The sequence below is a fragment of the Spodoptera frugiperda genome, chromosome 22 (assembly GCF_023101765.2).
Source record: "Spodoptera frugiperda isolate SF20-4 chromosome 22, AGI-APGP_CSIRO_Sfru_2.0, whole genome shotgun sequence".
Lineage (NCBI taxonomy): Eukaryota > Metazoa > Arthropoda > Insecta > Lepidoptera > Noctuidae > Spodoptera > Spodoptera frugiperda.
Window position 1 is genome coordinate 1,784,011 of NC_064233.1, and position 22,945 is coordinate 1,806,955.

General features: G+C 37.3%; 5 protein-coding genes across 5 annotated transcripts; 2 read left to right on the plus strand and 3 right to left on the minus strand.

The window, feature by feature from the left end:
• Positions 1-877: 877 nt before the first annotated feature.
• LOC118279994 (gastrula zinc finger protein XlCGF57.1) lies at positions 878-3,024 on the minus strand. Its single transcript, XM_035599857.2, has one exon. It carries the CDS (start codon positions 2,914-2,916, stop codon positions 1,297-1,299), a length of 1,620 nt encoding a protein of 539 aa, XP_035455750.2. The 5' UTR covers positions 2,917-3,024; the 3' UTR covers positions 878-1,296.
• Positions 3,025-4,242: 1,218 nt separating this feature from the next.
• Positions 4,243-8,005, plus strand: LOC118279969 (gastrula zinc finger protein XlCGF57.1-like). Its single transcript, XM_035599833.2, has one exon. The coding sequence runs from the start codon at positions 4,359-4,361 to the stop codon at positions 5,973-5,975; it is 1,617 nt and encodes a 538-aa protein (XP_035455726.2). The 5' UTR covers positions 4,243-4,358; the 3' UTR covers positions 5,976-8,005.
• A 952-nt stretch (positions 8,006-8,957) lies between these two features.
• Positions 8,958-11,608, plus strand: LOC118279738 (oocyte zinc finger protein XlCOF7.1-like). The gene has a single exon (XM_035599463.2). The coding sequence runs from the start codon at positions 9,206-9,208 to the stop codon at positions 10,967-10,969; it is 1,764 nt and encodes a 587-aa protein (XP_035455356.2). The 5' UTR covers positions 8,958-9,205; the 3' UTR covers positions 10,970-11,608.
• A 2-nt stretch (positions 11,609-11,610) lies between these two features.
• On the minus strand, positions 11,611-14,728 carry LOC118279741 (zinc finger protein 567-like). Its single transcript, XM_035599466.2, has one exon. It carries the CDS (start codon positions 14,071-14,073, stop codon positions 12,250-12,252), a length of 1,824 nt encoding a protein of 607 aa, XP_035455359.2. The 5' UTR covers positions 14,074-14,728; the 3' UTR covers positions 11,611-12,249.
• Positions 14,729-18,388: 3,660 nt separating this feature from the next.
• On the minus strand, positions 18,389-22,613 carry LOC118279739 (presequence protease, mitochondrial). The gene is made up of 2 exons (XM_035599464.2): positions 22,424-22,613; positions 18,389-22,111 (listed from the first exon to the last, which is right to left on the minus strand). The coding sequence occupies exon 2, from the start codon at positions 22,077-22,079 to the stop codon at positions 19,035-19,037; it is 3,045 nt and encodes a 1,014-aa protein (XP_035455357.2). The 5' UTR covers positions 22,080-22,111; positions 22,424-22,613; the 3' UTR covers positions 18,389-19,034.
• Positions 22,614-22,945: the final 332 nt, after the last annotated feature.

The window sequence follows — 22,945 nt, forward strand, 5'->3', positions numbered from 1 at the left end:
ATCTCCGGTCACCGTAGATACTGGTCTGCCGACGGCGAGCAAGGGTAGCTCGCCGCCCGATCAGAACCAAATCCGTGCGTACGTAAAGAGCCATCAGACCACCAAAGATGGGGCCCAGTAGGACTGATGCCTGATCCGGAGCTGCGGACTACCCAACTACTGGGGTTTCAGCTCGAAAATCAGGAGTAGGAATGGGGTAGTTTTTAGTCATTAAGAGTTTGACACTCCCTCTTGCCGGCACACAAGGCAGGAGAAATCATTGAATAATTTTCCACCTTCAAAAAAAAGGGCAGCAATTTTCACCAGTTATTAACTAAAAATCACGGTTGGACCACGTTAATATAAAAAGTTCTTAATTTAGTTCTTAGATAGTTATTATAAAATCTTCACCAGCTATGAATCCCATGTAACAAGGGCCCATCAATAAAACAACACCAAATTCTGTGTTGTGAATTCTGGGGGCGATGGCCCAGGGCGACAAATTCTGGGTGGCGTCAAGGTCTGAAGTTGAAGTCTCTTGCCTCTGCTGGTGCAAACCCTCAGAACTGTGCTCTACGCTCTGTGCATGGGATCAGCAAAAAACTAACACTTGATATTGCTTCCCTCAAGTGGGCGCCACAATATTTTCGCCCGGGGTATCAGTTACGCCGGCACTGCCTCAGCGTTCCAATGACTTCACAGCGCGAGGTGCATAGTTAATTCATATGGGTTGTAACCGCTTATGAATATACATACGATACATACACCAAAATATATTTATTTTTAATTTTTGTCTGTCTGTCTGTTTGTTCCGGCTTATCTTTGAAATGGCTGGAGCGATTTTGACGGGCCATTTATTGGCATGTAGCTAATGTACTAAGGAGTAACTTAGGGTAAAGAAAGAAAAAATATTTATTTTGCAGCTGGCACGATGCACCAAAAAACAAATCAAAAATTAAACAAATATAAAGTATTACAAACATTAATAACTTTTATTTTAGAAAATTAAGTTACATAGTCCATACCTCACGCGAATGAAGCTGCGACCAGTTAGAAATAAACTCTGTTACTTCACATGCATTAAAATATACAAAATAATCCATTCAGGATCTGATACAAAGCAGTATTGGACAAACTATTGTAAATAACACTTCACAAGAGTTGAGAAATTTTCAACCGAATTGCACTTAAAGCACCCAGCACCGATAACAACAACTAGTTATAAATAAATTAAACATTGTCTATGTAACACTTCCAGATCTTTATAATTCAATAAAGAAATAACTTATTAACACATATAGTTAATATCTATTCCAACTAATGTTCATTCACCGTTTGATCATTATTCACTAAACTTACTTCTTTATTCGTACTTTGCGTTACTAAGTCAGTGTCAGTTGGCTTAATCCTACCTCTCGGTCTTATTATTTTATAATCCTTCATTTTTTTCCTCCACTCATTTAGTTTCTCCTCCTCGGGGTACATAATCTGTCCGGTGATAGGATCAAGAGGATACGTGCCTGTGGAGGTACGTTTTGTCTTGCACATGTCCGTACCATGTCTACGTTTCATGTGCTTGTTATAATTCGGCCAGTTTGTGAAGTCCCTTTGACAAATAGTACAAGAATATGGCTTGTCCCCCGTATGTAGACGCACATGTTCAATGAGAGTTCTTTTGAAACGGAAACGTTTACTGCAGTACGTACACACATAAGGCCGAGAGTCTGAGTGGACTATCATGTGGTTCTTTATTTGAGATTTCAGTCTAAAGCATCGTCCACATTTGTCACAAGAAAACGGTTTCCCTCCGCCATGTATACCAGCATGATTACGTAAATACCTTGGAGTTTTAAATGTTAACTTGCATATTTCACATTCATGAGGCTTTGCGTCCGAATGTTGGATCATGTGATCCTCTAAATTCGTTTTATAAGGGAAACACTTGCCACAAACCTCACAAGTGTGGATTCTTTTCCTGTTATGTGTTCGCATATGTGCGGTCAAACTCTGTTTAGATTTGTATAATTTGTGGCAGACTGTGCAAGTTAGACTATCACCGATCTCCATCTGTTTCGGTCCCACTTCACCTCGAAACTGTCTTACATACGTATTAACATGTTTATTCAATTCTTCCTCATTTTCAAAACACATATTGCATCCGGAACATATGTGTTCAGATGATTTATGTGCATATCTGTGTTTGTTAGCGTCAAATAACCTCGGGAACTTCATGAAACATTTATAACAATGGAATTTTAAGTAATGTCGGTGCCTTCTGACATGTGCTAAGAATTTGTCGAGACGTAGCTTCCTCGTCTTGCAGTCTATGCAGTAAAATGCGTTGCAGACGCTGTGGTACTGCATGGAATGGCTCTGTAGCTCGTCTAACGTAGGAAACTGAGTTTCACAGTACGCACATTGCCAGATGAAGTGCTCCCACGTCAAATTCAACTCGGATAAAGGTAGTTCATCTAAAGCGTAACATAGTTTTTTGACTTGTTTATTTGTTACTGTATTTGTACTGTCATTAAGTTCAGTTTCGCTTGTAGGTGGCTGTTTCTCCGTTTCTACTTTAATAGTGCTATCCGATTCATAAGCCGCTGTCTCTGGCGGTTCGTACTCGTAGATTATATAGGGTTCATCGTCGGACAACATCTCTTCTTTTTGTATTTGTTTTTTCAAAACAACCTCGTTTAGAGTCGTTTGAGCGAGCTCCACGCCAGTCACGAAGTCAAACGCATTATTTAACGCATTAACACAAGTGAAACAAGTCGTTTTTGGCAGTATTTCGTCGTTAAAATCCATTTGCACATTGAATCGGGACAACTTGTTGACAATGTCGACGTATTTTTCTTTGTCATTTTGAAGATTAAGTAGTTTGTTGAGAGGTTTTAGCTCGGCACAGAGCCTGCAGTATATATTTTCATTGGAATCCATCGTGAAATAACGCTGTTATTCATTTATATGAGACAAACATTGTCACTTTACGAACTCAAACCACTTTCGTAGGTAGTTTTGTTGATGATTGTTTGACACAAAGACACAGATGACAGGAGAACATTAATGACATTGTGGTGTGTGTCAAAATATTCCACGACTGTGTGAAAAGGAACGATTTTTTTTATTCTAGATCGATTATTTTCTTATTGATTCATACTTCACATACTTGGTTTCACATACACGCTTAAAATTAATTCAACATTCCGCTAGCCCACACAAAAGCATTCAGTTTTTTTTAGTAAAAACCGGAAAATGAATAATGGGTACAACACTAGTACCTGTAAGGGATGTGCTAAAGCAGCTAAGGGTACAGACCAGACTCCAGCCTGTGCTGAGCTCAGTTGATCAGCGTCTTTTTATGGGATTCATAGCTGGTGAAGTTGCCTTGTGTGCCGGCACACAAGGCAGGAGAAGTCATTGGATAATTTTCCACCTTCAAAAAAAAGGGCAGCAATTTTCACCAGTTATTAACTAAAAATCACGGTTGGACCACGATAATATAAAAAGTTCTTAATTTAGTATGTTTCACGAAAGTTATTATAAAAACTTTACCAGCTATGAATCCCATGTAATAAGGGCCCATCAATAAAACAACACCAAATTCTAAGAAGTGTTGTAGAAAGCAAAAATAAAATACTGACTGCCTGACCATGAATCGAACCCAAGATCCCATGTTCAGCAGTCACGTCATTGACTGCCACTACTAGCAGTACCTACCTTGGTACACTGGTACTACTAGATTGTCATCTCTAGAATTTCTAGAAACTTCAGCAATATTTAGAATCCCATCTTCTATAAGAGTTTATAATTAGACTGAGATAAAGGCTAGCAACGCATTTGTGACTCCCCTGATGTAGTGGGTGTCCATGGGCGACACTGATCGCTTACCATCAAGCGACCCGTCTGCTCGTTTGCCCCCTATTCCATAAAAAGACGCTGATCAACTGAGCTCAGCACAGGCTAGAGTCTAGTCTGTACCCTTAGCTGATTTAGCACATCCCTTATAGGTACTAGTGTTGTTCCCGTTATTCATTTTCTGGTTTTTACTAAAAAAAAAACTGAATGCTTTTGTGTGGGCTAGCGGAATGTTGAATTAATTTTAAGCGTGTATGTGAAACCAAGCGTGTATATGCACATAATGTGAAACCAAGTATGTGAAGTATGAATCAATAATAAAATAATCGATCTAGAATAAAAAAAAAATACATTTCTTTTCACACAGTCGTAGAATATTTTGACACACATCATAATGTCATTAATGTCATCCTGTCATCTGTATCTTTGTGTCAAACAATCACTAAAACTACCTACGAAAGTGGCTTGAATTCGTAAAGTGACAATGTTTGTCTCATATAAATGAATAACAGCGTTATTTCACGATGGATTCCAATGAAAATATATACTGCAGGCTCTGTGCCGATCTAAAACCTCTCAACAAACTGCATAATCTTCAAAATGACAAAGAAAAATACGTCGACATTGTCAACAAGTTGTCCCGATTCAATGTGCAAATGGATTTTAACGACGAAATACTGCCAAAAACTACTTGCTTCGCTTGTGTTAATGCGTTAAATAACGCGTTTGACTTCGTGACTGGCGTGGAGCTCGCTCAAACTACTCTAAACGACGTTATTTTGAAAAAACAAATAAAAAAAGAAGAGATGTTGTCCGACGAGGAACCCTTTATAATCTACGAACCGCCAGAGACAGCGGCTTATGAATCGGATAGCACTGTCAAAGTAGAAACGGAGAAACAGCCACCTACAAGCGAAACTGAACTTAATGACAGTACAAATACAGTAACAAATAAGCAAGTCAAAAAACTATGTTACGCTTTAGATGAACTACCTTTATCCGAGTTGAATTTGACATGGGAGCACTTCATCTGGCAGTGTGCGTACTGTGAAACTCAGTTCCCTACGTTAGACGAGCTACAGAGTCATTCCATGCAGTACCACAGCGTCTGCAACGCGTTCTACTGCATAGACTGCAAGACGAGGAAGCTACGTCTCGACAAATTCTTAGCACATGTCAGAAGGCACCGACATTACTTAAAATTCCATTGTTATAAATGCTTCATGAAGTTCCCGAGGTTATTTGACGCTAGCAAACACAGATATGCACATAAATCATCTGAACACATATGTTCCGGATGCAACATGTGTTTTGAAAATGAGCAAGAATTGAATAAACATGTTAATACGTATGTGAGACGGTTTCGAGGTGAATTGGTACCGAAACAGATGGAGATCGGTGATAGTCTAACTTGCACAGTCTGCCACAAATTATACAAAACTAAACAGAGTTTGACCGCACATATGCTAACACATATGGGCAGGAAAAGAACCCACACTTGTGAGGTTTGTGGCAAGTGTTTCATTCGTAAAACGAATTTAGAGAATCACATGATCCAACATTCGGACGCAAGGCCTCATGAATGTGAAATATGCAAGTTAACATTTAAAACTCCAAGGTATTTACGTAATCATGCTGGTGTACATGGCGGAGGGAAACCGTTTTCTTGTGACAAATGTGGACGATGCTTTCGACTAAAATCTCAATTAAAGAACCACATGATCGTCCACTCAGACTCTCGGCCTTATGTGTGTACGTACTGCAGTAAACGTTTCCGTTTCAAAGGAATTCTCAATGAACATGTGCGTCTACATACGGGGGACAAGCCATATTCTTGTACTATTTGTCAAAGGGACTTCACAAACTGGCCGAATTATAACAAGCACATGAAACGTAGACATGGTACGGACATGTGCAAGACAAAACGTACCTCTGCAGGTACGTATCCTATTGACCCTGTTACCGGACAGATTATGTACCCGGAGGAAGAGAAACTAAAAGAGTGGAGGAAAAAAATGAAGGATTATAAAATAATAAAACCGAGAGGTAGAATTAAGCCAACTGATACTGACTTAGTAACGCAAAGTACTAATAAAGAATCAAGTTTAGTGAATAATGATCAAACGGAGAATGAACATTAGTTGGAATAGATATTAACTATATGTGTTAATAAGTAATTTCTTTATTGAATTATAAAGATCTGGAAGTGTTACATAGAAAATGTTTAATTTATTTATAAATAGTTGTTGTTATCGGTGCTGGGTGCTTTAAGTGCAATTTGGTTGAAAATTTCTCAACTCTTGTGAAGTGTTATTTACAATAGTTCGTCCGATGCTGCTTTGTATCAGACCCTGAATGAATGGTTTTGCATATTTTAATGCATGTAAAGTAACAGTTTATTTCTCACTACCTGGTTGCAGCTTCATTCGCATGAGTTATGGACTTTGTAACTTAATTTTCTAAAATAAAAGTACCCTATGTTACTCCTTAGTACATCAGCTACATGCCAATAAATGTCCCGTCAAAATCGATCCAGCCATTTCAAAGACAAGCCGGAACAAACAGACAGACAGACAAAAATTGAAAATTATGTTGTTTTGGTATATGAATCGTATGTATATGTATTCATAAGCGATTACAACCCATATGAATTAACTGTGCACCTCGCCCTGTGACGTCATTGGAACGCTTTTTTTTTGAGGGGGGAATGTCATCCAATAACTTGTGATTGGACTACTGTGCGCTTGTGGGGGGGCAGCGGGGGAGGGGTTTCACAGTTGATTCGTACGAGTTGTACCTATATCAATATTACAAACAGACACTCCAATTTTATTTATTAGTTTAGATTAAGTCTGACTGCCAATAGAGAACTGTTGAAGGCAAATCCTCCGCTAACGTCGGTCACCGGTGACCACCACGGCGTTCAGTGTCAATCAATGTGTTAAAAGTGTTGATTTATTGTCTACTGTTATTCTAATAATGCATGTTTAACTGTTGATTTTTTTGCAATCATTCCACTGTTTTTGTTTGTGTTGTGTTTGTATCAGAAATTAAAATGTCTTAAAATTGTTAATAGAAAAAGAAAAGTGTTGATTGCTAAGAATAAGGATGTGTAAATAAAATATAAGTACATAAATGTGGCATTAAGACCACTTTTCGCACCCTTGTGAAAGTGTCAATCCATAGCCCATGTCAATCTATAGACTGTCAATCTATAAATTGACCTGAGTATATAGGCTGTCAATCTATAATCTGTCATTCTATAGACTGTCAATCTATATTCCATGTCAATTAAAAGTCCGTCAATCTATAGACTGTCAATGAAAGTGACCGTATCCAAAAACTGCTTGTTCTTATGAATTAGTTCTTTTGTTGTAGAGTATATTTTATAACATCGAATGTTGCAGAAATTTGAGTTAAGTCACTTTCATTTTAAGGGCGCGTTTTGTGCCATTTCTCTTGGTTACATTCATAATATTAAAATTTATAATATGGTTTAAAAAGAGTGTCCTGTCCAAAGCGAATTAAAATTCGCGCGTATTTTTTGTTCTTTCTCACGTGTATTTTTAACGCATGCGTAACAAAATTGCAAAATTTTATATCACTGTACGCACACGCACTTATATGCTTGCTCGAGCTATACGTACATTTCTTCGAACAACGATAGTCAATCCGTTTCGAGTTAAACCAGGAGCCTGTAAACATGAATAGTTTGCGCAACAATCAACGCGTCCAGTGTCTCGTAGTTAAATTGTTTTTCTTTATTTTTTCCCAATAAAATCAGGACCCTCCTGTCTTGGCCCTGTTGTGGCCTTGAATAGTTACACTATATACTACTTCACTTTATTTTTATAATAATTATTGTGAGACAAATTAACAAAAAATCACGGTTTACACACGTACGTTAATAGAGAAAAGCTCTACTAGTTTCGAGTCACAGGGGGACTCTTCATCGTGAGCAGCGTGCAGCCTAATTTACTTACTTAATTGATTTTGTTTAAAGTTTTTTTTTTTACTTTTATTCAAAAGTTTAGGCACCTAATAGTTGGCTAGGTATTGTTTTGTGGTGCAATACTTATATTTCTAAATCATAGTACCTAGTACGTACTAATTAAGTACTTAAAATAATATATTCTTAATGTTACTTAATAAATGTATAAAATACTAAAAAGAGTTTTAACTTGTCGTGTCAAGTGTCAACCCTGCCTGTGTGTAGTCAAAAAATCCCTCTTGGTTTCAGAATAGATTCCTGAGTCGAGCAAAGCATTTTTTTTATGAAACACGTAAACTGTAAACGAGCAGATGTATCACCTGATGGTAAGCAATCACCGCCGCGCATGGACACTTGAAATACCAAAGGCGTTACAAAAGCGTTGCCGGCTTTTTGAGGGTTAAGAATTTAAGGATTGTCGTTTGAGAATCGGGGATTGGGAAGGGGGGAAATGGGCCTCCGGTAACCTCATTCACACAACGACGCAATCGCTATTTCACGTCGGTTTTCTGTGAGGCCGCGGTGTTACTCCGGTCGGGCCGGCCCATTCGTGCCGAAGCATGGCTCTATAAATTGGTAATTTTATGTTTCAAAAGTTTATGTGGTAAGGTAATCAGCTCACCCACTGTTACATCCAACTCTTGACCTGGATGCGGTTGGCATCTATCCGGCTTTAGCGGACATGACCGCTTTAACAAAAAAGTTTGTCTATAAAAGAAAGATGTTTAGCCTAATGTCAAGTGCGCCCTACATGGGCTGAGCACCGCCGTGTCCTCAAAAATGTGGTCGGCGAGGGTTATCTCTCGCGTCCAGCGTTGGTTCAGGCCTAGTACATAGCCGGTTTACTGGGACTCCGGCTTGAAAAGCAGGAGTAGGAACGGGGTGGTTTTTAGTCAGTAAGAGTCTGATAAGAGTCATTGGATTTTCCCTGCATAAAAAAAACCCTTGGCCTGGGGCGTTATACATTATAGTTTAGTTGTATTATTAAGAAATTCACAATTTGGAGTAAACTGCCTTTCTGCGTGACCTAATTAACTAACAATTTTGTAATCTGTGTTTAAAACATTCCAAACATTATTTTATCACTGTTCTGTCAGTTGAAGTTGACACTAAACAGTTTGACAGAACAAACAATGTTTTGTTTTGTTGATTGTTTATTCTCGATTTCTCGTTTCATACGATCATGTTATCGTGTGTTTGTGACTAAAGCAACGGAATAAAACAATATAGGTACATAAACAAAAGATATTAACGTAATTTAGACTCAAAAGTTTAGACAAATAAGGTTTATATTACCTTAAACAACATGATGCAGTTTGGATTGATGTGATAAACTTGCTAGTAAACAGAATTTACACAGATTCTTCTCAAATCATAACAATGAATCCAACAACCTGGTACTGCCGGCTCTGTGCTGGATTAAAATTACGCGCCAAGTTAGTAAACTTGCAAGCCCACGAGGATTTATGCCAAGAAATCATCAACAGACTCTCAAGGTTCCACATAACAATGGACTTCCAAGACAACATATTACCTAAAACTGTGTGTCTAGTCTGTATAAAGTCATTGGAACAAGCTTTTAAGTTTATTTGCGCTGTTGACGAAGCACAGGGCTTTCTAAGTGATTTTGTAATGGTGAAATACAATGAGAGAGAATTGGAACAAAATCCCGTCTCCTACGAACTGATTGGTACTGATAACTGTACTCCCAAACCTTTAGAGAGTGCTCAGGATCCTATGGAAGTAAATGTTGAAGATTGCCATTCAACTGACCAAGTTAAATGTGAAAAAGACAGTGATGATGACTGCAATGATTATGTTATTAAAGAAGAGCCTGAGAATGAGGGATTTATGCCTGTTGTTACCAAAACCTGTATAATTGATGATACTGTCACCAAGCCTGTCTATATTGAGATAAATGTACCAGTGAATAACATCCCGGTAGATAATATTGATAGTAAAACAACAATAGTTACAAAACATGAGGAAGATATTAAAAATCATGTCATAAGTCAAGATGAAAATACTGATACACATGCCAATGAAACCGCAGACCAAGAAACCACAATCAAAAAGGAAAAAACTAAGAAAATTAAGGTAAACACACCACTAAAGAAAACTACTGAAGCAAAGAGTGTTTCGAACACTGGAATCTATTCAGAAACTGAAGTAAAAGAATTAATTGAAAACTTAGGCTATGTGCCTGAACAGTACATCACAAAGACCTGGCAGGACTGCCTCTGGCAATGTTCTCAATGTGGAACCCAATTCACAAGTATGGAGGACCTCCAGAAACACTCCATGGAGTTTCACAGTAGCTGTAACCCTTACAAATGTGTTGATTGCACCACTCGGAGCTCAAATCTCAAGATTTTCCTTAACCATGTTCAGAGACACCACAAATACCTTCGCTACTCATGTTACAAGTGTTTTAAGATATTCTCTGATCCAGCAGATGTATTAAAACACAGAAATAAAACTCACAAGCTCCCCAACATGTGTAAAGGATGCTATAGCAACTTCCCCAGTAAAGAACAATTAAAGAAACATACAGACAAATATTACAAAAAAATATGGGATGCAAAGAAATACAACAGTTTGAGAACTGATAATGCAACATGTAGAATATGCCATAAAACTTTTAAGGAATACACATGTTATAAAAACCATTTTGTGAGTCAACATACTGAGCAGAGTCGCGATAATATGTGTGATGTATGCGGCAAGAGTTTTAAAACTAAAGCTAGTCTTAGTAAACATGTTGCGATACATAATAATCTGAATAAGTTTCACTGTGATATTTGTGATCAACAATTTAAAAGTCGGCACGGTCTAGCGTATCATAAGGATGCATGCCATAACACGGGCAAATTATTCATTTGTGATGTTTGTGGCAAAAGTTTCCGAGTGAAGAGTCGAATACAAGCGCACATTATAATCCACAGTGACAAGTTTTCATATTCCTGTAGTGTGTGTGAAAAGAAGTTTCGTAACAGCACTAATTTGAAGAACCATATGGTGCAGCATAGTGGGGCGAAGCCCTACCCTTGTAGTATTTGCTTGAAAGATTTCGCGAATCTCTCCAATCGTAACAAGCACGTGAGACGGAAACATGGTATTGAATTGGCAAAGAAGAGACGATAGGAACCAGCGGCCAGTGACTAACGAAAACCAGGAAATAACAGAAGCAGAAACCAGCTCATAGCTATTACTGCCTCGTTGGTCGAGTGGTCGCAAGTACGACTGCCGGATAAGGGATCTCAGGTTCGATTCCCGGGTCGGGCAAAGTATTACTGGATTTTTTTCGAAACATTCTCAGTAGTGTCACGGGGCCTGGAAATGTGCCCAGTATATGGCAATAGTCTCACCCTCTATCACATGGGACTTATAACACAAATGGTGTACATTGTACACTGGCATTACGTGCCGTAATGTGCACCTTTTCTAACCCCTCGGGGATAAAAGGCGTGACGTAGTGTTGTAAACTGAAATTGTAGTTACCATCAAAAACTTAGATCGATTCATTTTGGTTTGAGTTTGGTTTTTTGGTACAAATTGCTTAGCACTGGTGAAAACGGACGCTACATAACACATTTCTGGCGGAAAAGGACCCAAATATTGTTAGAAATGTGGGTACCTACGAATAACATCAATCCCAACTTTCTGTATCTGTATAAAATTTATTTAGGGCAGTCAATACGTCGTCGTGGTACGTGGTAGTACCTATGTGGATACTGTTTTATTTTAGAGAATTAGGTATGTGAGAAAATAAAACCCATTTCATAAGAAGTTTATATTGTTTTATTGGACACATTGAGACTTATTACAACTTATTATTGAGGTAAGTGACACAACTAAATACAATTAGTAAAAAATGTTTATAATAAAAAGACAGTCCAATCAATGGTATGTATGTACTATTTTGATACAGAATTGTAATTAAACAAAAAATCACAGTTGGATTCTTCATGTTAGCTGCTCATGATGAAGAGTCTCTATGGGACTCAAAACTAGCTTACTCAATTAATGCACCTGACTAAACAGTGATTTTTAGTAGGATAGTTACTATAAAAATATAGAATTTTAATTTGTTATAATCTATTCATACCTTAGTATGATTTTACTTTGACACCTGTAGGAGTCCATAAAAATCAAATAGGTTCAAAAAAGATCTTAAAGCCTAGAAAAATATAAAATTTCTTATCCACCTTACAAGAGCATCTATGAGCAACATAAACCCTAATAAAATGTACTGAGTACTTACAAAAAATTATATAAATTAGATCACAATCTTTAATCACAAAATTATCTTTGATTTTCATTCCTAAACGTAATATTAATATGTTTTTTGAAATAATATGTATTAAATACATAAAAAAATTAATGTCTCCCTACCTTACCAGACCTCTTAGGTTTTTATTCTATTAAATAATTAAATTCTTATAAACCATTTTAAATAAATCCTTACAAATTAGAATAGTTACCATAAAATAAAAAATATTATCAAAAACTTTTAAATTACTTCCCAAACCTGTATCAGTATGAATTTTTGAATCACTCTTTTGCATATTTTTTTTTGCTTTTATCCGATTTCTTTGGCCTGCCCTTTTTCTGCGGTTCCAAAATGTTGAATCCCCATGTAATGACTTCTCCCTATCTTTACCTTTGCTAGTTTTCTTCCTTGCACAGTTCTTTCCATGCACACCTTTTGAATGTCTGTTGTAATTTGGCCAGTTTGTAAATTTCTTCGAACATATCTTACACTTGTACGGTTTAACTCCGGTGTGTATACGGATGTGCTGCGATAACAAATGTTTGTAGCGAAAGGCTTTGTTACAGTAATCGCAGATGAACGGACGAGTGTCTTTATGTATCTTGCTGTGCACTATCAGTTCTTTCTTCAACCGAAACCTCTTCCCACATCGGTCACAAGTAAACTGCTTCATTTCAAAGTGTTTCAAAACATGTTTCCTAAGATCAGATTTCATCTTAAATGGGAAATCGCATATTTCACACTTATGAGGTCTTTTCTCTGAGTGTACGACCACATGTTGAGTTAGTTCCCGTTTAGTATAGAAACGCTTCTTGCAAAGCTTACACGGGTGATTACGTTTTCTGTCCGTATGAATTAACAAGTGTCGATTCAAGAGGACCTTGGTTTTAAGAATCTTTTTACAAATAACGCAGATTAAGATTTCATCATCTTTGAATGGTGTCATGCGTATTGTAACGTTCTTGTAGAAATTGTTTTTGTGATTTTCCAATTCTTCTTTGGTTTGAAAGGTCATGCCACAAATGTGAGTAAATCTATGGAGTTTATGTACTTTTTGTTTATGTTGTCTCAATTCCACTGTTGTGCTGAAGTCCGAAGAGCATATGTGACAAATTAATGTTAAGTTTGGGTGATGTTTAACAACATGCATGATAAATTTGTCTATGTGGGAGCCTCTAGCTCTGCAGTCCAAGCAGCGGAAAGGGTTGCAGATGTTATGGTACTGCATGCTGTGTACTCTTAGTTCGCTCAGACTGTAGTAATAGCCGTCGCAATACGCACAGATCCATTTGTACGTCTTCCAAGTAGGGGTTAACTCGGAACTTATTAACGTTCTTAAAGATTTCTTTCGTCCTCTTCTTAATTCTACGGTTTCAGTCTCCTCGATGTCTCCTATTGACTCAGCTTCTGTTCTCTTCTTTTTTAAATTAGTTTTCTTGATAGGCTTCTCATATTTCGCATTCTTTGATGCATTAAGTCTTTTGGATCGTGTATTTGGTCCATCATCACTTTCTGTAGATTCTTCATCGTCAATTGATCCTGTATCTTCCTTATAAACTTCATCTATGTTAGATATCTCTTCGTCATCCTTCTCGCAATCTTCATTTACCCCAGACATATCATAATCATCTCCTACAGTCATTTCTTCACTTATCTCACTGTCCTCAGCGGAGCAGACATCAAGATAAACACTGTCATCATCATTTTCACCATCCGAGGACGATACACAGTCTTCAAAAGCTTTCTGTGCAAGGTCTAGGAAACTCACAAAGTCGTAAGCTTGTTTCAAAGAGCTTGTGCATGTAGAACAAACTGATGTAGGCAGGTTCTTTTCTAAATCCAAAGTTATATTGAATCTTTCCAGCATTGTGTTGATACTTAGAAGTTTTTCGGTGTCAATTAATAAGTCAATGAGATCGCTGTTTTGTTTCAAGTCGCCGCAGAGACGACAGAACTCTTCTTCTGTAATATCCATCGCTGAATATATCCTTTATTTTATATTTCGAGAACTAAATGTTGAATTACAACTTGTAAAGAATACATATCTGTGTGATTTCGGCGTCTAGGTGAAGTAATCAAAGCTGTAACACAATTGGTTGAGTATCATTATTGTGTATTTATTCAGTTTTTTCGACTGTTGTTTAGTTTGATTCCGCGTAAATAAATAAAACCCAATAACACAACAAGAAATCATAATATTGATTGTGACTTTGACATTAAATTTGACACTACTGAAGTGCTGACAGTTGTTCAATAATTGCAAGACTAGTGTTGTACCTAGTTGTGACATTAAAATCGGTTTTTGCAAAAGTTTATTTTTGTTAAGCGATTCTCCTAGGTATTTTGAAGACCTGGATTGCGGACTAGCTAGCGGGTTTTAGGTACCGAGGCTCCGGCTTGAAAAGCAGGAGTAGGAACGGGGTGGTTTTTAGTCAGTAAGTGTCTGATACTCCCTCTCGCCTCGTCCAAGGTGAGAGAAGTCATTGTATGATTTTCCCCCTTTAAAAAATAAGGATTTTTCAGGGCGTGAAGTGTGTTTATGTGGTAAATTAGTGGCTATGAGGAGGAGGAGATCAAGCTCAATAGTACACATTTCAGCATTTCCATTTCACATATCATTTCCATGGTTGGATGGTAGGCAGACTCAAAATAAATAAAATTAAAACACCATTTTCAATAATTCACTTCTTTACTTATAAGCTAATAGAGCTAAACAGCGCGGCGATGTATTTACATTCAATATCTTTTTGAATTCGCAATGTTTCACGCCTTTCTCTTTTAAATAAACCAATCTGTCGTATAGCACAAAGTTCTCAATTACAGGCTGCAAATAATTTTGTAGTAAAATGAATATTCCCGCCTTTTTAAACGTCACTTGCGCCATTGAATTCCATAATGTCATAATTTCTTCTACACATAACATGGGATTTTCAACTTTATCGAAGTCACCCGAAGATTCATTTTTGATCAAATCAAATCCATTTGTAACAGCATCTTGCAGATATGTTTCGAAATTTTTGTCCATGTTTTTAGTTTTAACAGCTTTTCTCTTTTTCCTTTTTAATTTGCAGTTTTCTGTGAAAACATGAAAAAATACAATTTGTTAGTGCATTTAATAGCCCTGCTAAGCATGAAATCATCATCTTATTTTTAGGGTCCGGAGCTGCAGACAAAGGTAGAGGTTACCGGGGCTCAGGATCAAAGCAGGAGAAGGAACGGGGTGGTGTTTAGTAACAGTAAGAGTTTAGAAGACATTGGATGATTTCCCCCTCTTAAAAAAGGGGTACGACTCTGGGTTCTTATTCCAAAAGGTGGTCTCGAGTAGACCACATACTTACGTTTAAATGCATATTCTTGCAAAACAGCTCTGGATAACAAATTAAAAACTAAATCTTCTAATTTTTCATCTACGGAAGGCGGTTGAGCAGCAACTCTTAAGAATGGGACTTTTAAATATTCTGATCCATTATATTTTCTGAAAATATCTTTAAGGCAGATACTGAGAGGGAAATTTTTGAAAGAATTACAATTTTCCACCATTTTATGATAACAGCATGGCATTATAACGAGAGCTTTTGCCTCATCCATCTTTAAAAATAAATTGATTGCGTCTATAGTCAGATCAGCGCAAGCATGGAGGCCGGTTATACAAAATTGTCTATGGTCTTCAAACTTTTCTTGAACAAATCTTCGAATATTTTCGTCTGAATTTTCTTTTACAGTATGTTTTATGTATTTCACATAATCAATGGAGTTTGGATGGTACTTCCGCTGCCTAACTTTAGCGCCGACATAGTGGCTCTCGTTACATTCAATTCCTAATATTCTGTAATTTGTTTTCTCAAATAACAGTTGATCTAGATAACCCTGAAAAAATAAAAACGTATGATACAAATCTTGCATGCATTTACTTATACATAAATACTTGACAATTTACACATCGGTAGGTACAATTTTATATGTAGGGAAGATAAAAATTATCTACCTTAACTACGCCTTTTATCCCCGAAGGGTTTGGCAGAGGTGCACATTTATAGTATTTTTAGAACGTTGCACCACACTAGGATTTTCGTGGATGCGTTTACAATACTCATTCATGTGTATGTACACTACATATCTACACGGGACATCAAATTGTGTGGAAAACTTGTGTCGTGCGGGAATCTATTTCAACTCGCAACAGGTTGCACAGCAGCTGGTCGCGCAGCCACTGCGCTATCCACGCAATCCCGAACAATATATGTAACATAAAACTGCACGGTTGGTGCAGTGGCTTGGCATCCGACTGACGTGCAATGTGTAGCGGGTTCGATTCTCGCACGGACCACTCTTTGGGTTCACAAATTGTTGTTTCGGGTCTGGGTGTCATGTGTAGGTATGTGAACTTGTATGTTTGTAAACGCACCCATGACACTGGAGAAAATCCTAGTATAAGGCAACGTTTAAATAAAGAAAAAAAAGTAAATAAATATGCTTACCAAACCAGAACCGAAGTCTACCACAGTTTCACACTCCACCTGTTCACACATTTCTTTGATTTCCTTCACCAGATATATTATTTCATGTTGTTTCTTACGACTAACAGCAATATTTACACACCAATCCAAATCGTGTTCAACATCTTCATGAAAAACTTCTAAACGTTTTAGTTTTATGAAAAAATTGTTCAAAAATTCATCATCTACAGCCGTTACGTCGAAATTTTCATCAAAAACTTGAATATTTTCATCTTTTATTGTGATTTTCTCTAAAATCCTGTATATGAGTACATCTGTGTTTGGTTGACTGAATAAATATTGATATTCTTGAAAGAACTGAAGGCATTCTTTGAAATATTCTTCAGGAGTCTCGAAGTGCGGTGGTAGCGACATTTTTACCTAATAACAAGAGAATTCATTAAAAATAACTGCTTACTAACGTGAAGCGTTTGAGAAAACTTTCACTAGTTTCAAATCACAACGGAACTAGCATTCACAAGGAGCGTGCACAGTTCGGCAAGAGGTCAGGAGCGTGCATGGTTCGGCAAGAGTACAGAAGCGTGCACGATTCGGTAAGAGGTCAGGAGTGTGCACGGTTCGGCAAGAGGTCGCACTGTCAACTTTTGTTTTTGTGAGTTTAGTTTGGTTTTCTCAAACAGTATTTTTTTCATTTAAATAAATCAGTATGACTTACTTTAAAGATTTTTTCAATAAATATAGAAGAGTAATCCATCCATACTAAATAAAGCAGTGGCTTACGCAACCAATTACAAATGTAACATCAAAAAAACCATTTAGAGATCCTCATTCCCAGGAAATACATTGAAAAATCAAACAAATAGAATTAAAAATAATATTTATTATATAACAACAGTCGCGGCATTACACTCCGTAATAAATACACGTATGGCCGCGTATCGAGTCAACGATAATTATTTCCAAATGTTACACATTTTACACGTAGGTACACTACAGTAACTTCAAACCTTTTACACAGGTGCACAATGCATATACCTAATGGGGCTACTTGTATATTTGCTCACCAGACACAAACTCGTACTAAGGGTTAATTGAAACGAGAGCGTGTTTTGCGCTCTGATTGGCCGGCTCGAATAAACCAACCAATCAGAGCACCGAACGCGCTTTCGTTTCGATTACTTTAAACGTAAAGGCAAACTCGTACTAAGGGTATAGATGACTAGTGTGAACCTCCCGTTCTTCGTCCAATAGGGATGATGAAGGGGTATGAAAATTAAAAATCTAATTAGTCAGTCAGTTAGGTAATGAAAAAATATTAGACACGTATTTTTTTATTTTGTCATATAAGATAACAATACTTAGATAAAACGAATCAAAGTTTAGGAGTGGGAGAAAATACGTCTTTTCTATATAAAATGGCATGCCATTGTCTCTGCCTACCCCCATGGGAGACCGGCGCACAGTGTTTTAGAAACCCTTGGGGGAGGACATTTTTAGCTAATAGCGTATATCGATGTAGTTAGTCCTAATAACAAAAATTGCAAAAGAAACCCCATGTCAATTATTTTTAGTTTTCGAGAAAAAAAATACTAAAGTTGCTAATTCAGAGTGTGGTTTAAATAGGTTTTTTTAAAAATTTTCTTTTATCTTTAAAATAAAGAGCAAAACTTGATATCCGGATTTTATCACATATATTTATGTGTTATTCAAGCTTTACAACACGAATGAATTGTAACTAGGTACAAAGATATTTGCAAAAAATCCAATTTTAGTTTCTATTTTTTATGGTTTTATTGACATAGTTTCCGCACGAAATCGGATATATCACCTCATGGTAAATGATAGTTAGCCTTTTGTACTATGTACTTAAATTAAATCAGCCACATAATCCGTGGTATTACAAAATTATGTACAATTGAAAAAAAATCTAAGCGCCTTTATTATTACAAATAGCAAAGTCAACAATCAGCACTTTGCTTTTTAAATGATACCATAATTTTATCTAGAGAAGTCGACATTTTAGAAGATGATGCTTAAAATAAATTCTTAGTTAATGTCCTCCCCCAAGGGTTTCTAAAACACTGTGCGGCGTGAGGTTGTGTAGGTATGTGTGTCTACATAAAATGTACCTAGAAGTGACATCACGCGACATTTCAAATGAATATATATTCGAAAGTGTTTGTTTCCATAAAAAAATAAAAACAACGTGTCTAATATTTCAAAATAATCTACAAGACGGACGTTAAAATAAAAATTAGTCATCTACCCTATTAACTAATAACACTATTGGACGTTTAATATTCGACAGCTGCAGTGATTGGTCAAAAAAGAACTTGCTACACTTGTGTCACATGGTGAGCAAAAAACGGCCCTATTATAATTATGTCTTCATACTTGAATATATCATCGACATCGCATTCTCTACTAGAGATACCTAGTCCTACTACATGAGTCACTTGATTTCCTGAAAGCTTCAAACCTATTGCTGTGGTCCATTGATGATTTCCCATTCCTCATTTTCCCCCTTAAGATCCTTCGAACCCTCACCAATAACACATTTGCCGCTCCATTTATCTTTCACCAAATACTTGTGACACACTTCAATCAAATCTTCTTTCTTCACAGCTAAAACCCTTTCCCTTTGAGTCTTCCAAATGTCATAGGACAATCCGTAGAGGAATAGGTCGATGCCTTTCATGTACTCCGCGATAGGCTGGTCCATTTGCTGCAGTATCGATAGCTTCGCTTCAAATAGATTCTGTTCATCCACAAGACTTGTGTTTTTAGCCATCCAGTGCGTCGTCTCATCGAAGACATTTAGGGTGACTGATGAATTTGGGTCTCTATACGAATAGAAGTTGAAGACTCCGTCTAGAGTTAACATGGCGCCGCCGCCGTACGCTCCGTTCTGCTCTCTGACCACCGGGTGTAAATATTTGGATGTAAGGAACCGTGACAACACACGTAGCTTGGCGTAGTCAGGGTCAGTGTACGGTATCGTGGGGATGACTTTAGCGCAGAAGTTAACAGGAATGTTCATCTGAATGTGGACGCCGCGGTTTTCCTCCGGCATCTTCTTCGCGTCGGTCCAGTTGATCCTGTTCATCTCCTTCTGGTCCGCATTGTCACACAGTTCTTTGCAGAATTTCTCCACATTCGCGTGAACATTCTGGTTGGTATTACAGTAATGGAAGGCTGCTCTCAAGTTACTGCCTTTTAAGACTGTGCTGCCAATCTTGTCGACGGTGGATTGGATATCTTCAATCTTTTTGTTCTTTAATATCTCTTGCATGTTCATTATGTGTTGGAGGCCCATTAGATTCTCTTTGCACTCGTCCACTGAGGTGACCAGTGCCCGCGCGGCCTGCATGGCATACGTGTGTCCGCTGTCCACTATACCGTTACTTAAAGCTGAGCAGTAGTTTGTGAGAAGCATTTTCAGCCTTTCGCTATTACTGAAATTCGGTTTGTCGAAGATCTCTTTCCATATATCCATCATTTTCGGAAGGTTCTCGTCTAAACAGTGGCTGCTGATCAAGATACCTTGTTCATACTGCCCAGGTTGATCGATGTGTTCCGTAATATGACTCACGAATCCCAAACCAGATGTGGATTTACTAATGAACTTGTCAAAGTCCCTGTAGTTGTACTTTTTCGTGTCAAACTTGTTTACAATGTATTCAAAGAATGGTAGCAGTTGCCTCTGTTCATCGTTCAAGCAATCTGTTCCTATGATTCCCTTGAAGTAAGTGACACCATTGGTATTGGCCATGCACATCTGCAGTGGGATGGTAGCAGCGACCGAATGCTGCAGAGGCGGTGCAGTCTTAGTAAGAACAATATCTTCAAGCTTCAGACAAGGAAGGATGTCTAAATTCTGTACTTTCTTCTGAGCTGTAGAGAGTTCTATTCCTTCCTTGTATATCTTCTCTCTGTCTTCTTGAGTCAAGGCTTTTACTTTTTCTTTTAACAGAGTGCCCTCAGCTGTATTAAACGTGTCGTCGAACTTCGGATCAGGTACCATTGTCATAGTTAGTTTGTGTTTGTTGTTAATGAAGTATTTCTCAATAACTTCCTTCACGTACTTGGGTTCCATCAAGTTTGTTTTAAGCTGATCTAGGAGCTGATTGACCTTCAGAGCATTGATGATGGGACCGTTGTGGATCCATAGAGGCATCAGGTTGAAGAGTAAGTTGAGGCCGAATTTTGGAGACTGATGCTTAATTGATAATTCGAATCCGTGTAGGACGCTCTGTATATGATCCTTTTCAAAGCCCTTATCATAAATGTCTTGAAGAGTTTGGTTCACAATCGATTCTACCATCTCAAACTTTGATTTCTCAACATCCCGTAGTCCAACCACAAATAAAGTGTCTCTAATTTGATTATCATATCCTGTGAGGGAGTTGTATCCTCCCGAGATATTTTTCTCAATCAAACTCTTATAGAAAGCTGAGTTCGGTCCAATAATCATGAGTTCAGTCATTGCCATCATCATAAACGTCTCGTAAATGCTTGTAATATCAGACATTACATAGCCTATCGCAATTTGATTTTGTTTTTCTATCGGAACACCGTATTGGTCAAATCGGCAAGCTATTTCATTTCGTTTTGGCTCTTGCCAACGAGGTTGCTTCTCTACTATTGAGTGGTTTGGGTCCAAATATGTGTACTGCGATAAGTACGCTTCATTGACAAACTTCAAATTCTCTTCTAAAGGAAAGTTTCCATATGAAAAAATCCTTGCATTACTTGGGTGGTAGTACGTAGAGTGGAAATTCTTTAAATGCTCATGTGTTAGTTTCGGAATGCATAACGGATCACCACCTGAGACGTAACCATATGTGCCTCGTGGCAGTATACTGTTAATGAATTTTTGTCCAAACAACGAACTTGTTTCTGAAAAAGCACCTTTCATCTCATTGTACACAACACCTTTGAAAGTTAAGTCTGACTTCTTATCTTCTATGTTTGTGTGTTCTAACCTCCATCCTTCTTGTAGAAAGTCTAGCCTAGACAGATTAGGTTTGAAAACCGCATCAAGGTACACTTTTTGCAGATTTTGGTAATCAACCTCATTTTGAGACGAGAATGGGTAGAATGTATAGTCGGGGCCAGTCAACGCATTCATGAACGTAGCCAGTGATCTATTCAGCATTTTGAAGAACGGATCTCTGACCGGATACTTCTCGGAGCCACATAGAACTGTGTGCTCAAGTATATGTGGAGTGCCCATGGAATCTAACGGAGTGGTTCGAAACCCAACGGAGAATACGTTATTGGTATCATCCCTTTCTAAATGCAGGTACTCTGTCTTTGTTTTCTCGTGAACTAGGAAATATGCCGTCATATTGTATTCCTTGATTGCTTGTACTTCATTAACGATGAAGCCATGCATCGTTTTGCCAGGCTGTAACGCTCGTAGTGCGGTGTCTTTTTTGAGAATGCCACTGCTGTACATGTTGCTGCATTGCACCAGGCGGTGGTTGACGCCGGTCCGCAGGTTGCACAGTCTTCCATACATTTTTGTTTTAATTTAATTCTTCCAATCTTGTCCTGCAATGCACATATACCACTCACTAATTATATATTTATGAATGAATACGGTGCGGCGATGTTTTATTTCAGAAAAAGGCTTAATATTTAACAGGGGCAATGTTAATTAAATAACATTTTTTTCAATGGTTTTGTCTAAGGTTATATTTACGATTTGTTTACGTTTTCGTAAATTTTACGTAAAATACAACTACCGGAATACTCGTAGAAATAAAATAAAAATAATTCTTAACACAAGTCATTGATATTATGTAAAGATTTTTTCGAAAGAATGACAAAAACAAATGAAAAATGATGCAATATTTTACTTACAATAAATCAAGTAATTTTGTTGGCTTGTATATTGTGGTGCATAGAATATTATTGTATTCAGTATTTTCTAGTTACTGTATAACTTCTAATAGAGTAACCGGCATTTTTTTCTAATAAATTACAATACAAATTCAGCATAACCTCCCTTAGCCATTTGCTATCGGAATCTTGACGTTTCACAGTGCTGTATTACCATATCAATATTTTTTTTTTTGACGGTTTTGATGTAAGGAGAAAAAGGAGCTATGTTCTGATTTTAGGCAAATTCTTTTGCGATAATATTTTTTAATGCTATGTAGGTTTATATGATAAATGTAATTTTATCTTAATAAAACTATATGAATCCAATGAGTAATATTCTACATGGCAACTATGATTGTAGATTGCGTTATGTACCATGCTCCGAAACAAAATATAATTTAGAGCCGTCCATGGACCTACAATTTTATAAAATATTTTCTGTTCATTTACTTATTTAAAAATATTTAAATAAGCAAGTAATTAAAAGTACAAAATATTTTG